Source organism: Prionailurus viverrinus, chromosome A2 (genome assembly GCF_022837055.1).
Source record: "Prionailurus viverrinus isolate Anna chromosome A2, UM_Priviv_1.0, whole genome shotgun sequence".
NCBI lineage: Eukaryota > Metazoa > Chordata > Mammalia > Carnivora > Felidae > Prionailurus > Prionailurus viverrinus.
The window spans coordinates 9,668,410-9,683,507 of record NC_062562.1 but is presented as its reverse complement, the minus strand read 5'-3'; the positions used below and the strand labels follow the sequence as shown (position 1 = coordinate 9,683,507).

Genomic DNA, 15,098 nt, shown 5'->3' with positions numbered 1-15,098 from the left:
TTATCATACTCCCCAGTACCTGTGAAAATGCTGTGGTTCACCCAGATATTATCACAAAAAAGTCTGAGCTCACTCATGAAGTTCCTTCCCACTGAGATGAATGAATTTGCCCCCAGAAAGGGCAGGGTGATGGAACCACTCATGAGGTCTCTGGAAGACACAACTGTGTTTCCTCACCATCCGAAATTAGTAGAATTGACTTTAGAGGGCCTAGTGGAAGCATTTAAGAATTTCTGTGGCTTTAGGAGCTGAATTCCCAACAGTCCTGTTGATGAAGTGTTCTTTTGTCTCTCTATACCTTGAGACATTTTGTTCCCTGGAGCTAAAAGAGAAAAACACGGTGCAGACATGTGCTCATGTGCTGGATTTAATCCTGGGAGACATCTTTGGAGTTCTTATCTCTTTGGACTCTTTCCTCCCAGAAAAAGACCACCACTTTTTAGGTATGTCCACTGTAATGCAGAGAAACCCACAATGCCTGCTCTACCCTTGATTCTGGAGGGACACCATGATTATACCAGAATATCTTCTTTCTCCCATCTATTTTCTCTGGTGTTGTCCTCAATCATGACATTAAACAAATTCTCTTTCAAACTGCAGGCTGACACCCAAGCTAAAAGAACAGAGACATCAGAGATCACACATGAAAGAGAATGCAGTCATTACAAAAACAGTTCAGAATAATACTCAACAGAATATAACCTCCAGCAAACAACGAGATAATTCCTGCGGGGGGGGGGGGGGGGCGGAGAGTGGAGACTCTGATGATTCCTGTTACTACATCAAAATGTTGAATACACTTCAATAATTTTTAAAAGTTTAAAATAATACAAAATATCTTCTCCAATCAAATGAAGGGAAACTAGACATCAGTATCAGAAGGAAAACTAGAAAATTGCCAAATACATGAAGGTTCAAAAACACACACTTAACCAACCAGTGAGTCCAAGAAGAAACAATGAGGGATATTACAAAACACTTTGATAAGAACAAAACCAAGGGGCACCTGGGTGGCTCAGTAAGTTAAGCATCCCACTTTGGTTCAGGTTATGATCTCACAGCTCATGAGTTCAAGCCCCATGCCGGACTCTGTGTGGACAGCTCAGAGCCTGGAGCCTGCTTTGGATTCTATGTCGTCCTCTCTCTCTGCTCCTCCCCACTCGTGTTCTGTCTCTCTCTCTCTCAAAAATAAACATTAATTTTTAAGAAAAGAACAAAAACAAGAATACAACCTCCCAGAACTTATAAGTTTGGCAAAAGCAATGATCAGAGGGTAAGCTTATAGCTATAAATGTCTACATCTAAAAAAAAAAGAAAGAAAGACTTCAAATCAATATCATAATTTTACACCTTAAAGAAATAATTAATAATAATAACTAATAATAATAATATCAAACTCAACTCCAAGCTACTTAAGGAAATAATAGATCCATGATAATAAAAATATAGACCAGTAAAACAAGAAAGAAAATCGATGAAAAGAAAAGTTGGTTTGTTGAGAACATTAATAAAAATGACAAAAGTTAAGATAAACTGAAATAAAGTGAAGAGAGTAGACATAAGTTACTGAAGTAAGAGACGAAAGTGTGGACATTAGTGTGGACCATAGGAAAATGAACATAAGAGAATGTTATGAAACATTGTACGCCAACAAATTAGATAATCTAGTTGAACGGATGCATTCCTAGAAATACACTAACAAAGTGGCTCAAGTAGAAATGAAAAATCTGAATAGATCTATAACAAATAAGGATATTAGAACAATAATAATAATTAAAAAAAAAAAAACCTTTCCAACAGAGGAAAGTCCAGGATCTGATGGCTTCATTGGTTAATCCTATCAAACCTTAATTTATACTGAACTTTCTCAAACTCTTCCAAAACATATTTGATGATACCATGACTGCCCTGACACCTAACTGAAGAAAACAAGAAATGTAAATTACAGTCCAGTGTTCTTATGAGTATAGCTGCAAAAATCTTCTACAAACTACTAACGAATGGAATCCAGGAACATGTTAAAAGGATCCTACACTGTGACCAAGGGGGAATTTTGACATTGATTTCTTAAATATGACACCAAAAGCACAAACAACAAAAGAAAAAGAAAAGAAAATGGGACCGCATTGAACCCTTTAGTGTATCAATAGACACTATGAAGAGAGCAGAAATACAACCCATAGGAGAGCACAGTATGTTTGCAAATTATACATTTGGTAAGAGTTGAATATCAGGAATATGTAACAAGTACAAAAACTCAACAACAGAAATAACAGCCCAATTTGAAAATGGACAAAAGACCTAAGTAGACATTTCCCCAAGGAGGACATACAAGGGGTCAAGAGGCACGTGTTCAACATCAACAGTCATTAGGGAACTACAACTCACAACCGTGAGATACCAAATCACACGCATAGGAAGGCTACTATTTTTCAAATGGAATATGAGAAATGTTTACAAGGATGTGGAGAAATTGGGAGCATCATGCATTGCTGATTGGGATGTAAAGTAGTTACATGGGGAAAAGATTGGCAGTAGCCAACAGATGGTTACTACCCACATGGTCATCAAATGACCATACATGGGTATCCATACATGGGATGTTATCCAGCCATGAAAAGGAATAAAGTTGGGAGTGTGCTGAGCGCTTTCAATTGCACTGGAGAGGCTACAGAAAGACATGACAAAGATAGGGGTTTTAGATCCTCAGATTATTTAGAATACAATAATCAGGACATATACAGAACTGCATAAATCAAATCTCTGATCTCTCAAAGCTGTATCTCAGTATGGGAATGGAACAAAAACAAAGTCAGATCTCACATATGGATGTGCTACAAAATAAGTTGAATTCATAGCCTGCTAAATATCTTTTATAAAATTCAAGGCATCACTTGTAAAGAGGCAGTTGAGAACAATAATGAGTAGAAAGAATCTAGGATTTGGTTAAATTCAAATACTCTGATTTGTCCAACTACACAGAGGCTTCAGTTTGGCCCACACAGCACATCTTGCCCTGTCTGATGAGCCACACAGTACCTTGTCTAAAAGCTTTGTAATCACTTCACCTAAAACACATTCACCTTGCAAGGGGATGCCTGCCGATTCTTGTCATGTCCATTCCTTTTCCTCTTCCCCGAGCCAACATCTGACGTCAGATCTCAGGACACCACAGAGATAAATGCAAAGTTTAGATAAGATTAAATTAAGGGGCACCTGGCTGGCTCAACTGGTTAGGTGTCCAGTTTAGGCTCAAGTCATGATCTCGTGGTTCATGAGTTTGAGCCCCCCATTGGGCTCTGTGCTGACAGCTCAGAGCCTGGAGCCTGCTTCAGATTCTGTGTCTCCCTGTCTCTCTGCCCCTCCCCTGCTCTCTCCCTCTCTCTCTCAAAAATAAACATATATATATATATATATATATATATATATATATATATATGATGGAAATTAAGGTATCCAAGTAGTTGTGAGATTTTTCTAATTTTTTAATAAAAATGTAATGAATGCACAACAGAATGAATTCTACTGATCATGCTTGATGGAATATGGAAAGGAATTTTTGAGCAAACCAAATATTTTGATGGAGTGATTATCAGAAACCCAGGTCCATATGGCAGCTTGAACAAATGAGCATATTTAAATATATTTTTATCGCTTAGTTGACTGAAGTGTGGATTCAGTGATGGCCTGTTCTAAAAGCAGTTCAGGGTCCTAAGTATGTTATTATACAGTATATATGTGTATGTATATAGGAAATAATAAAGATTTGTGATAATAAAAATATAAACCAGTAAAACAAGAAAGAAAATCAATGAAAAGAAAAGTTGGTTTGTTGAGAACATTAATAAAAATGACAAAAGTTAAGATAAACTGAAATAAAGTGAAGAGAGTAGACATAAGTTACTGAAGTAAGAGACGAAAGTGTGGACATTAGTGTGGACCATAGAAAAATGAACATAAGAGAATGTCATGAAACATTGTACGCCAACAAATTAGATAATCTAGTTATCTAATCTATCTATCTATCTATCTATATATATATATATATATATAGAGAGAGAGAGAGAGAGAGAGAACTATGTACAGCTATATAGAGCTATATATAACAAGGAAAGCAAGGTATAAGCCAACAGGAATTTGGCATTAGATCTCTCATATTTGCACAATCACTCACTACCCAAATATCACTCCAGATGGGTTCAAAGGTCATTACATTCACCAAGAGATTGAGAAAAGAATTTGTGAGGAGTACAGCAGCTGCGTAGTGGTTTTCCACGTATGATAGAGCTAAGATGGGAGCTGCTGAAGTTGAGGTGAGTTTCTTCTGACCCCAGGAGACAGAATGTGGTCCGGAACTGCGAACACCATATGTGAATCACGTGGCCATCAGAGGCATTAATGTGATAAGCAGGACAACCAGCTTATTATTTCCAACACATCAAGCCACTGGGATCTTTGCAAAAGGCGACTTATCATGGTATTTGGATGCATAAAATAGAATTTTCAAAGACCTAACAATCTATGTAAATATAAAAACTCTAGTTCGGGGTGCCTGGGTGGCTCAGTCAGTTAAGCGGCAGACTCTTGATTTTGGCTCAGATCATGATCTCATGGTTCATGGGCTTGAGCCCCAAGTCATGCTCTGCACTGGCAGTATGGAGCCTTCTTGGGATTCCCTCTCTCCATCTCTCTCTGCCCCTTCCCCACTCTAGGTTTCTCTGTCTCTCTCAAAATAAATAAATAAACTTAAAAGCAAAACAACTCTAGTTCCGAGGTGAGGAGGTTTGACATGAGTCACCCAAATGAAGAGTCACAATCTCTCACTTTATTGTCAGACCTGAGACTTTTCAGTGACCCAGGTCCCACCCCTGTTGAGGATGGACTTATAAAACCGCCATGGATTATGATCAACATTTTCCTCCTAACCTTACCCAAAGGCAGTGATGTGAAGCAGCAGGTTCCTAATGTTTCATGAATGCCAGCTATACGACACTGCCATTCTGTTCCTGCCTTAGTGACAGCACATTGTTCACTTAATGGTCATAGAGGGACTATTTATTCCATAGAAATTGGCTTCCACTTGTTTCTCATTCTTTAATTCTTTCTATTTTTCTTTATTCCCTTCTTCCATCACTCCTTTGTTTCTCCCTCCCTTCTGTGCATTCTCTCTCTTTTTTTCTTAGCAAGAGTTAACATTGACCAAAATGCTAGAATTCAAAAGACCTGTGGCCTTCTACCTGGAAAAGAGTGAACGGGGTAAAAAGGAAAATACTAAGATCATTTTTTTTTGAAAACTGGATTCTGGCTCTAACACTAAAGCAAAATGTCACTGCAGCTTCCCAATCAAAGTGGTGGCATAAAGGTTGCATGGTGAATGAAGGAGTTCACTTACTCTGTCTCACAAAGACCATGGCAAGTCCACAGATTTATTCTGTTATTCATACCCACTTTCTGAGATGCATATTTAGAAATGACAAAGTTGGCCACTGACAGAATACCCACCTTGCTTTTGTGATCTATAAATGAGGACTATTATGGTAGGAACTGACAAGGAATATATCCTGAGGATGGTCCCGCCTATCAAAACATTAGAAGAAAGCCAGTAATGCCTGCCGAGGGGAATCACGTAGATCAGTGACAAAGTAATTGAAGAATCATGGGTTGTGATTTCTGCTTTTATCTTCAATGAACTTCTGTTTTCAACTGTGTTAAAGAAAATTAGATCTTGGAGACTAAATATGAGTTGTTATAGAGTTAATTTCATGTTGATTCCACTTCCAGATATGACCTTTTCCTAGAGTGGTTAACATAAACTTTCATACTTGGTATGACTTGGGTATAACAAATTTCCTTTTTCTTAAGCAGATAATCTAAGGGGGTAGATACCTTCCCCTGGCAGGAATAACAGCATACCCTCATTCCTTTGTCTTTTCCTGTCATTTAATATGCACCCAATTTCCTTTATTAAATATTTTATGGCAGGGGTGCATGGGTGGCTCAGTCAGTTAAGTGTCCAACTCTTGATTTGGTTCAGGTCAAGATCTTACAAATTGTGGCATTGAGCCCCACTTCAGGCTCTGTGCTGATAGGATAGACATGGCTTGGGATATTCCTTCAACCCCTCTGTCCCTCCACACCCATTCCTGCTCTCTTTCTCAAAATAAATAAATAAACACTAAAAATGACAGAAGAAATAGTTGCTCGTAATGTATGAAAAACTTCTATCAATCAAATACTGTAAAAAGATAAACTGCAGCTTGTCAATCTATAAACTGATACAAATATCATGATCTAGGTTTTCTAGGGTTTGGAGCCCTGTTACTCAAGTCTTTATCCTGAAACAAAGAATCTTATATGCTGAGAATGTCCCTCTGCTAAAGGGCTTTCCCAGGGCTTGCTTGATGTCTCTGTTCCTCAGGCCATAGATGAAGGGGTTCAGCATGGGTGTCACCACTGTGTACATGACTGAGGCTATGGCACTTGCCCTGGAGTTTTGTGCAGCAGCAGAACTCAGATACACCCCAAGGCTTGTACCATAGAACAAAGAGACCACTGAGAGGTGAGACCCACACGTGGAAAATGCTTTATACTTGCCCCTCACTGATGAAATTCTCAAAATGGAGGCTACAATTCTAGAGTAAGAGGAGAGGATGCCAGTGAGTGGAGCAACACCCAGAAGTCCACTTGTGAGATAGATCATCAGGTCATTGAGGAAGGTATCAGAGCAAGCAAGTTGGATCACCTGATTAAGTTCACAGACAAAGTGAAGGATTTCCAGATCTGTGCAAAAAGAGAGTCGCAAAATCAGCAAGTCATGTAATAGAGAGTTAAAAATACTCAATAACCAGCATACCAGGAGCAGGATGCCACAGAACTTGGGGTTCATGATGACCATGTAGTGCAGTGGGTGACAGATGGCCACAAACCGGTCATAGGCCATCACGGTCAAGAGGAAGGTGTCTAATACTCCAAAAAGCATGAAAAAGTACATCTGGCTGAGACAACCTTTGTAGGAGATCACTTTGCTCTGCGTCTGGATGTTCAGCAGCATCTTTGGGACGGTGGTGGAGGTGAAACAGATGTCTGAAAAGCACAGGTTGGAGAGGAAGAAGTACATGGGTGTGTGGAGGCGGGAGTCTGTGATAATGGCCAGGATCATGAGCAGGTTCCCAGTGAAGGTGACCAGGTACATAGACAGGAATGGCCAAAAGAGCAGTGACTGCAGCTCCCCCTCATCTGAGAGTCCCAAGAGGATAAATTCTGTCACATGGGTTTGATTTCTTCCTTCCATGTGTCTGGTGAAAACAGCTGGAACAGAGACAAGAGCATTGTAAAGGCACAGGCAGTGATCACAGAATTGAAAGAAATGCTGTGTTTTCCACATACTTCACCCATTAATTATTATATATTCCCTACCATTCTTGAATAGGTACCAGATAATTTCAGAGAATCTGAGTGTTCCATGTTTTCCATGAGTCTGAAACTGTTTGCAATTCTTGTTCTGAATCAAAACAATTATTCAAAGCAATGTTCTTCTCCATAAATTTCCTGAGACCTTTTTTTTTGACCCAACAAAATTTACAAATTATATTGTGACAAGTGTTGTTGAAAGCATAGCAAAAAGTAGTGATGTGTATTTTAACTTAACAAGACTGAGTCTAAGATGTGTGTGTCTCACAGGGAGGAATAGAATATTAATAAAGTAATAAATGACGTTTCAAGTGGTGGTTACAACTAACAGGTAAAATAATTCAGGACAACGTTGTCCTAAGTGGAAGGGAAACCTGCCTTTGTATCATGTGCGATCAGGAGCTTCTGAGCTGGAAAACTAAGAAATATATGAACCGTGCAGATATCTTTGAAAAAAAACACTAAAGGCAGAGAAATCGCATGTGGAAAGAACTTGAATCAAGAGCTCACATGAAAGCATCAGGCAACATCAAAGAGAATGTTGTGAGCAGAGCAGGTAACACAACAGGAGTAGGAGTTGGATGCAAATAGCAGAGAGAAGAGCTCAAAGCCTTCTGCATCTGTGGAAACATTCTAAGGCAATGGACACCACAGTTCACCATCATTTTTATATGTATATGTTATATATGATGTCTGTCTACAACAGGATACATTTGATGTAATGTATACAAATGGAACATAACTCATTCCTGCATAATTCTCTGTCTTTCTCTCTACCTTTACTCTGGGTCCAGTTGGTCTAATTTCTGCATTTTCTATTGCATAAGACAGCTTCATCTTTCTATAAATGCTTTATGGGTGTGTACTTCACTAATAAATTTTCTTTGCACTACACACACATATACATACACACACACACACACACACACACACACACACGAGTGTGGGTAGGGAGAGAGACAGAGTTCACCATTATTGTGGTACCGTATACTCTTGTAGCTGAAGCACATCTTTTTATTTTTTAAAAAAAATTTTTTTTTCAACGTTTATTTATTTTTGGGACAGACAGAGACAGAGCATGAACGGGGGAGGGGCAGAGAGAGAGGGAGACACAGAATCGGAAACAGGCTCCAGGCTCCGAGCCATCAGCCCAGAGCCCTACGCGGGGCTCGAACTCACGGACCGCGAGATCGTGACCTGGCTGAAGTCGGACGCTTAACCGACTGCGCCACCCAGGCGCCCCTGAAGCACATCTTTTTAGAAAGCAGAGGACAGGCTACACCATAAGTCAAAGAGCTCCTTTCTCCTAGGAGAACTGCATTTTGTAATGTAGGCATTCCAATGTACTGGTCATGGCTAAGGACCACTAGAACCACACAGAATTAAAAGAATTAACATCAGTCTTTCTCAAAGTCTTCAAAGGGAAATATTTCACACTTTATTCTATCAGGTCAGCATTGCACTGATACCAAAGCCATGAAAAGCCATTGCAAGAAAAGAAAACTACAGAGCAATATTCCCATGAAATATTGATGAGAACTTATTTAAGCATAGCAGGCTTTTGATCATAGTGTAGAAAAGGATTTTGCATCATGACCAAGTGGGATTTATACTTGGAAGGCAAGGATGGTTTAATTAATAACTCTCCTTCAGTGTAGTACAACATGTTAACAGAATGAAGGGCAAAAGCACATGATTATATCAACTGATGGTAAATAAAATGGTACAAAGTGGAGTGCTCCTTAATAGTAACAGCATTCAAAAACTAAGAATGGAAGGAAGCTTCCACAACACAAAATAGGTCATATGAAAACCCACCTGTAAAATCATTCTCAATAGTGAAACACTGAGAGCGACCCCTAAGATAAGGCAAGACTAGCATGTTTGTTTTCATACCTTTTACACAACGTGGCATTGCCTGTTCCAGACAGAGCAACTAGCCAAAAAAAGAAAAAAGAAAAGAAAGGAAAGAAGGAAATAAAAGGCATCAAACTCAGAATGAAAGAAGTAATATGATTCCTCTTCACAAAAGGTGGTGTTACTAAAAAAAGACATTAAAAACAAGAAAAACTGTTAGAGTAATAAATGAATTCAGTAAAGTTGCGGAATGTAAGTCAATGCAAACATAAAACTCAGGGGGCCGATGGAATCCTAGAATGGAGTGCACCAAGTGAAAATAAACAATCTAACTGTATTACAATTGCATGACACATTCTCAGTGAAACAAAAAACGTGAAGCAAAAAAATGTGAAGAAAGGCAAGATCTGGGAAAAGAGAAGAGTGTAAAACTGGACTTGAAAGAAATTGCACACAGGTGCTGCACCATACTTGTTCTTTTTAACATATGAAATTTATTGTCAAATTGGTTTCCATACAACACCCAGTGCTCATCCCCAAAGGTGCCCTCCTCAATACCCATCACCCACCCTCCCCTCCCTCCCACCCCCCATCAACCCTCAGTTTGTTCTCAGTTTTTAACAGTCTCTTATTCTTTGGCTCTCTCCCACTCTAACCTCTTTTATTTCCTTCCCCTCCCCCATGGGTTTCTAGCACCATACTTGTTAAAGTGTATCCAGAAGTTATTGTTAGCAATGCTGATACTCCTGCACATGTGAACTGAAATTGAACATATAAGGAAATGGATAGTAAATGGTGGGAATGAGGTATCACATTTGTTGTGTCATTTTACATGTAAGCAAGGTGGTGTAGCTCTTATGATCCTTTGGTGAGAAATTAGTTTTGGAGCCATCAGTATGAACTTGCTTCAGCTTATATAAAAATACAGAGGGTTACATATAGACACATGTATGGATGTCTGCATATACACAGAGTAGTAAACACTCATGTGTCTTTGCCAGGTCAGTTGAGGGGATATAGAGACCCTGGTAGCAACAAGCATAGCAGGTACCAATCTCTTGAATCTCATCCCATGATCCAACAAAATAAAACAGGGCTCCTTGCAGAAATGATTTATTGGAGAGCTCTGGAGGAAAGTACAGTAAGCTGAAGGTGAAGCTGAAGCATCTTTTCCTGTAAGACAGTAATGAAATGCTACCTCCCAAAAGCCAAGAATGATGGAGGCATGCCAAAGGGACATATCAGTAACTGAAGGAGCTCCCCATTGCCACAGCTGAAACCATTTGAGCAACCACATAAAGTAGTATTGGGTTATAACACAGAGTATATAATGTAAATAATTGAAAAAAATATGGAAGACACAATCTCGAGTGTAGAAGAAAACCAATGATTTACAGAAATATTCTACACTTAAGGAGGTGTGCAATAACTACCACTACTTAAAGATGGGGTTGTGCGTAGAAATTTCCTACAGGATGGAAAGAAAGGGGAAAGACAAATCTGACAAATCCCGTGTCAGCCAGGACATTGATATCAACACCAATGATAAATAGTCATGTTGATAGTGTGTACCCTTGATGTCAGGAAATGAACATGCCTCTTTCCCTCTCTAGTCTTCTTGTCCAACATCCACGTCCCAGTCTTCTCATGAAAAGAAAGAATAATAAGGCAAGTCCAAAACACTTACAGAATGCCTGACCAGTACTCTTAGCACTATCAATTGCTTCAAGAACAAAGGAAGACTGAGGAAAAAGTCACTGCATGTGGAAGGTCAACAGATAGGACGATTAAAAGTAACATGTGTAAGAGAAGATGTGTTCATAACAGGAGAAACTGGAAAGGAGCTTATGAGAACCGTCTGAAAAATCACAGCAAGTTTGTTTTGTAAATGTAAAACTGTTCAAATACAAAAGCCGATTAAAGTTAAAATTATTATTGACTTTAAAAAATCTTTGGAAACACCGTGTTCTGAGATTGTCCCAAAGAGTCTGGTAGGTGCCCTGTATGACCAGTGTCACTGCTGTCAGTAACTCTTCCCATCAGTAACATTAAATAATCATACCACGTACAGTTTTTGAAATTTTTCAATGAAATAATGACTATACAGTATCTGCATTGTTTCTAGTAAACATTTAAGAATGAATGAAAAAATTCATCTGAATTTCTGGATTCACGATTTCCACCCCTCCGAGACCCATTCTGTGCCTGGTGCTGTTTCTATCCCTCAATAACACTCTCCCACTCTGAATGCAGCAATAGTTTCTTCCTCACAATAACCTGGGTCGTTTTTCCATAGACAAGACCTTGTCATAGCTGTCCCCTGACATAAAAACGGCACTTACACTTCATAATTTCAGATTTCTTTTGGCTTCCAGTCACATGATAAATAGTTCTCCATCCCCTCACTCTCAATCTAAAGGTGTCCTCAGGTCTAAAATGAGTCTCTTGTAGACAGCAAATAGATGGGTCTTGTTTTTTTATCCATTCTGATACCCTATGTCTTTTGGTTGGCGCATTTAATCCATTTACATTCAGTGTTATTATAGAAAGATACGGGTTTAGAGTCATTGTGATGTCTGTATGTTTTATGCTTATAGTGATGTCTCTGGGACTTTGTCTCACAGGGTCCCCCTTAGGATCTCTTGTAGGGCTGGTTTAGTGGTGACAAATTCCTTCAGTTTTTGTTTGTTTGGGAAGACCTTTATCTCTCCTTCTATTCTAAATGACAGACTTGCTGGATAAAGGATTCTTGGCTGCATATTTTTTCTGTCTAGCACCCTGAAAATCTCTTGCCAATTCTTTCTGGCCTGCCAAGTTTCAAAAGAGAGATCAGTCACGAGTCTTATAGGTCTCCCTTTATATGTGAGGGCACGTTTACCCCTTGCTGCTTTCAGAATTTTCTCTTTATCCTTATATTTTGCCAGTTTCACTATGATATGTCGTGCAGAAGATCGATTCAAGTTACGTCTGAAGGGAGTTCTCTGTGCCTCTTGGATTTCAATGCCTTTTTCCTTCCCCAGTTCAGGGAAGTTCTCAGCTATTATTTCTTCAAGTACCCCTTCAGCACCTTTCCTTCTCTCTTCCTCCTCTGGGATACCAATTATGCGTATATTATTTCTTTTTAGTGTATCACTTAATTCTCTAATTTTCCCCTCACACTCCTGGATTTTTTTATCTCTCTTTTTCTCAGCTTCCTCTTTTTCCATAACTTTATCTTCTAGTTCACCTATTTTCTCCTCTGCCTCTTCAAGCCGAGCTGTGGTGGTTTCCATTTTGTTATGCATTTCGTTTAAAGCGTTTTTCAGCTCCTCGTGACTGTTCCTTAGTCCCTTGATCTCTGTAGCAAGAGATTCTCTGCTGTCCTGTATACTGTTTTCAAGCCCAGCGATTAATTTTATGACTATTATTCTAAATTCATTTTCTGTTATATTATTTAAATCCTTTTTGATCAGCTCATTAGCTGTTGTTATTTCCTGGAGATTCTTCTGAGGGGAGTTCTTCCGCTTGGTCATTTTGGATAGTCCCTGGCGTGGTGAGGACCTGCAGGGCACTTCCCCTGTGCTGTGGTGTATAACTGGACATAATTTCAGATTTCAATTTCGACCTTCTAGCCGAAATGTAAGATTGTCTCTTAATCTGACTATTGCCTATCCAGCCAGGTTCATTTGGGTTCATTTTGCAGACCTGCTCCTGACTGTTGGTTAGACAGTAAGGAGTATTTCTAATTCCAGAAGCACAACTCCCGCTCTACTTAATCTCTAAATTTCCTTCTCTGTTCTTTCTTCCTGGACTTCTCACATCCCTTGTCTCCATGAAAAATCCCCAACACCCCTTTAAGGCTCAGCACCTATAAGCTTCTATGCAAAGCCTTCACTGACTCCTGTGAAAGAGTGGTCTTTCATGAAAACAATTACAAATAAAATAAAGAGACAACGTTAGGGGGAGGACATGTGTTATGGAGGAGACAGATCAGGGAGAGATGGTCTAGTGTATCCAGAGTTGCCCTCCAGAATCAAAGCCTTAATGGGCAGGACTTGGCATCAAAATTCTCCTTAACTTATTGTCCCTGTTGATGTCCCCAAAGTAACTACAGATACAAGGGGTCCCTCCCACCATAACACATTTATGCAGTCCTTCTAAAGATGCCCTGACTCACCCAGATGTTAGCACAGAACAGCGGGAGATCAATGACCCAGTCTCTCCCATGGATGAGTGATGTGGTTGGAAGTTATGTCCCCAGGAAGGGAAGAGACATGGCCCCACTCGCGAAGGCTCTAGAACACGGCTATGTGCTCATATCATCAGAAATTACAGGAGTCGACTTCCTGGGTGCGGCAAAGGCATTTTCAATTTCTGTACCTGCAGGGAATAAACTCCCATGAGTCTCATTAAAGAAATAATATTTTGTCTCTCTTTCCCTTATGAGCCTAGGGTCTCTGGAGCTAGGAGAGAAAAACAGAATGCAAACTCATCCCAGTGTTGGAACACAGCCTGGAATTCCCTGAATGTCTCTTATGCCATTAAACTCTCTTATCTCAAAAGGAGATCCACTGTCTTTAGACATTCTCGCCAATAAGTCAGAGCACCCCGTCATAAGTATACAATTCTTTACTCAGAAATTCTGTGTTCCTTGACTCTTTTCTTTCTCCCACCTGTACACATTCTGTTGGCTCACAATCATGGAACTCCCAGCCTCCACATTGTCTCTCCTTTTCTCCTACTTCTCCTTTTTCCTTCATTGTGGGCAATGTCTGTTTAATATCACTCAACCATTTGCTTCCTTAAGCATCTTACTAACACTTCATTAGCAGTTGCTTTACACTAGGCACTAAACTACATCCTGGGAAGGATGAAAGTTGTAAGAAATGGTCTCTTCTCTTGAGGAGCTCACAGTCTCAACAGAGTGAGAAAAAAAGATAAATGAATGTGCTAAGTTGAAGAGGCACTGACACCTGATGAAAAGAATACCAACATAGTCACCTCTTCCAGAAGAGATGGGTGAAGGAGGCACGAACAAGCCACTAATTGTCCTGAGTCTTCATGTGGGTGAAGGTGGTAAGGGCACTCCAAGATGAAATCCGGCAGCCAATGAGGGAAATACTTCACACTTGCTACCAACAATCAGAAGGCAAGAATGACAACTCAAAAATTACCCTGAGCCTTTAGACAGCATTCAGAGAGCAGAGATGCTGATATTTTGGCTCTCAGCTTGACACGTATTTAGGAAAATAGCTGAAAGTCAGTGCAGATCTCATGACGGGATGTCCAGGACCAAGCTCTCCCTGTGAAAACCTCATCCTGCAACAATGTTAGACAGAGACTGTTGCTACTACAATACCCTAAGAAAATTGTAGATGGGAAAATAGGGAATCAATGGACCCCATTGAAGAGCAAAAAAGTAATAAACATTATGTAAGTTTGCGACTTGGAAGGATCTAGAGGGTATGGTGCTCAGGGAAATGAGTCGGTCAGAGAAAGACAAACACCATTTGATTTCACTCCTGTGTGGAATGTAAGAAACAAAACAAATGAACAAACATCAAAAAAAGAAGAAACAAAAAACCAGACTTTTAACACAGAGAACAAACTGGTGGTTGTCAGAGAAAAGGTGGCTACGGTTGGGTGAGATAGATAAAGGGAACTAAGGGTACACTTATCCCCATGAGCACTGAGCAGTATATAGAATTGCTGATGCATTACATTGTGCATCTGAAATTCATATAGCTCTGTCTGTAAAGTATACTTCAATAAAAATAATGGTTGGGTAAGGAGGAAAATATAATACTCAGAGGAGTTACCACATTTTAATTTTTAAGTGACCAGCTTTCACA

General features: G+C 39.6%; 1 protein-coding gene across 1 annotated transcript; it reads right to left on the bottom strand.

The window, feature by feature from the left end:
* Nucleotides 1-6,322: 6,322 nt before the first annotated feature.
* Nucleotides 6,323-13,603, bottom strand: LOC125160665 (olfactory receptor 7A17-like). Its single transcript, XM_047849834.1, has 2 exons — nt 13,424-13,603; nt 6,323-7,308 (listed from the first exon to the last, which is right to left on the bottom strand). Exon 2 carries the CDS (start codon nt 7,289-7,291, stop codon nt 6,323-6,325), a length of 969 nt encoding a protein of 322 aa, XP_047705790.1. The 5' UTR covers nt 7,292-7,308; nt 13,424-13,603.
* Between the last annotated feature and the right edge of the window lie 1,495 nt (nt 13,604-15,098).

What these genes read in the sequence shown, in the direction of transcription:
- LOC125160665 (XM_047849834.1), bottom strand. Translation starts at nt 7,291, where the DNA reads ATGGAAGGAAGAAATCAAACCCATGTGACAGAATTTATCCTCTTGGGA.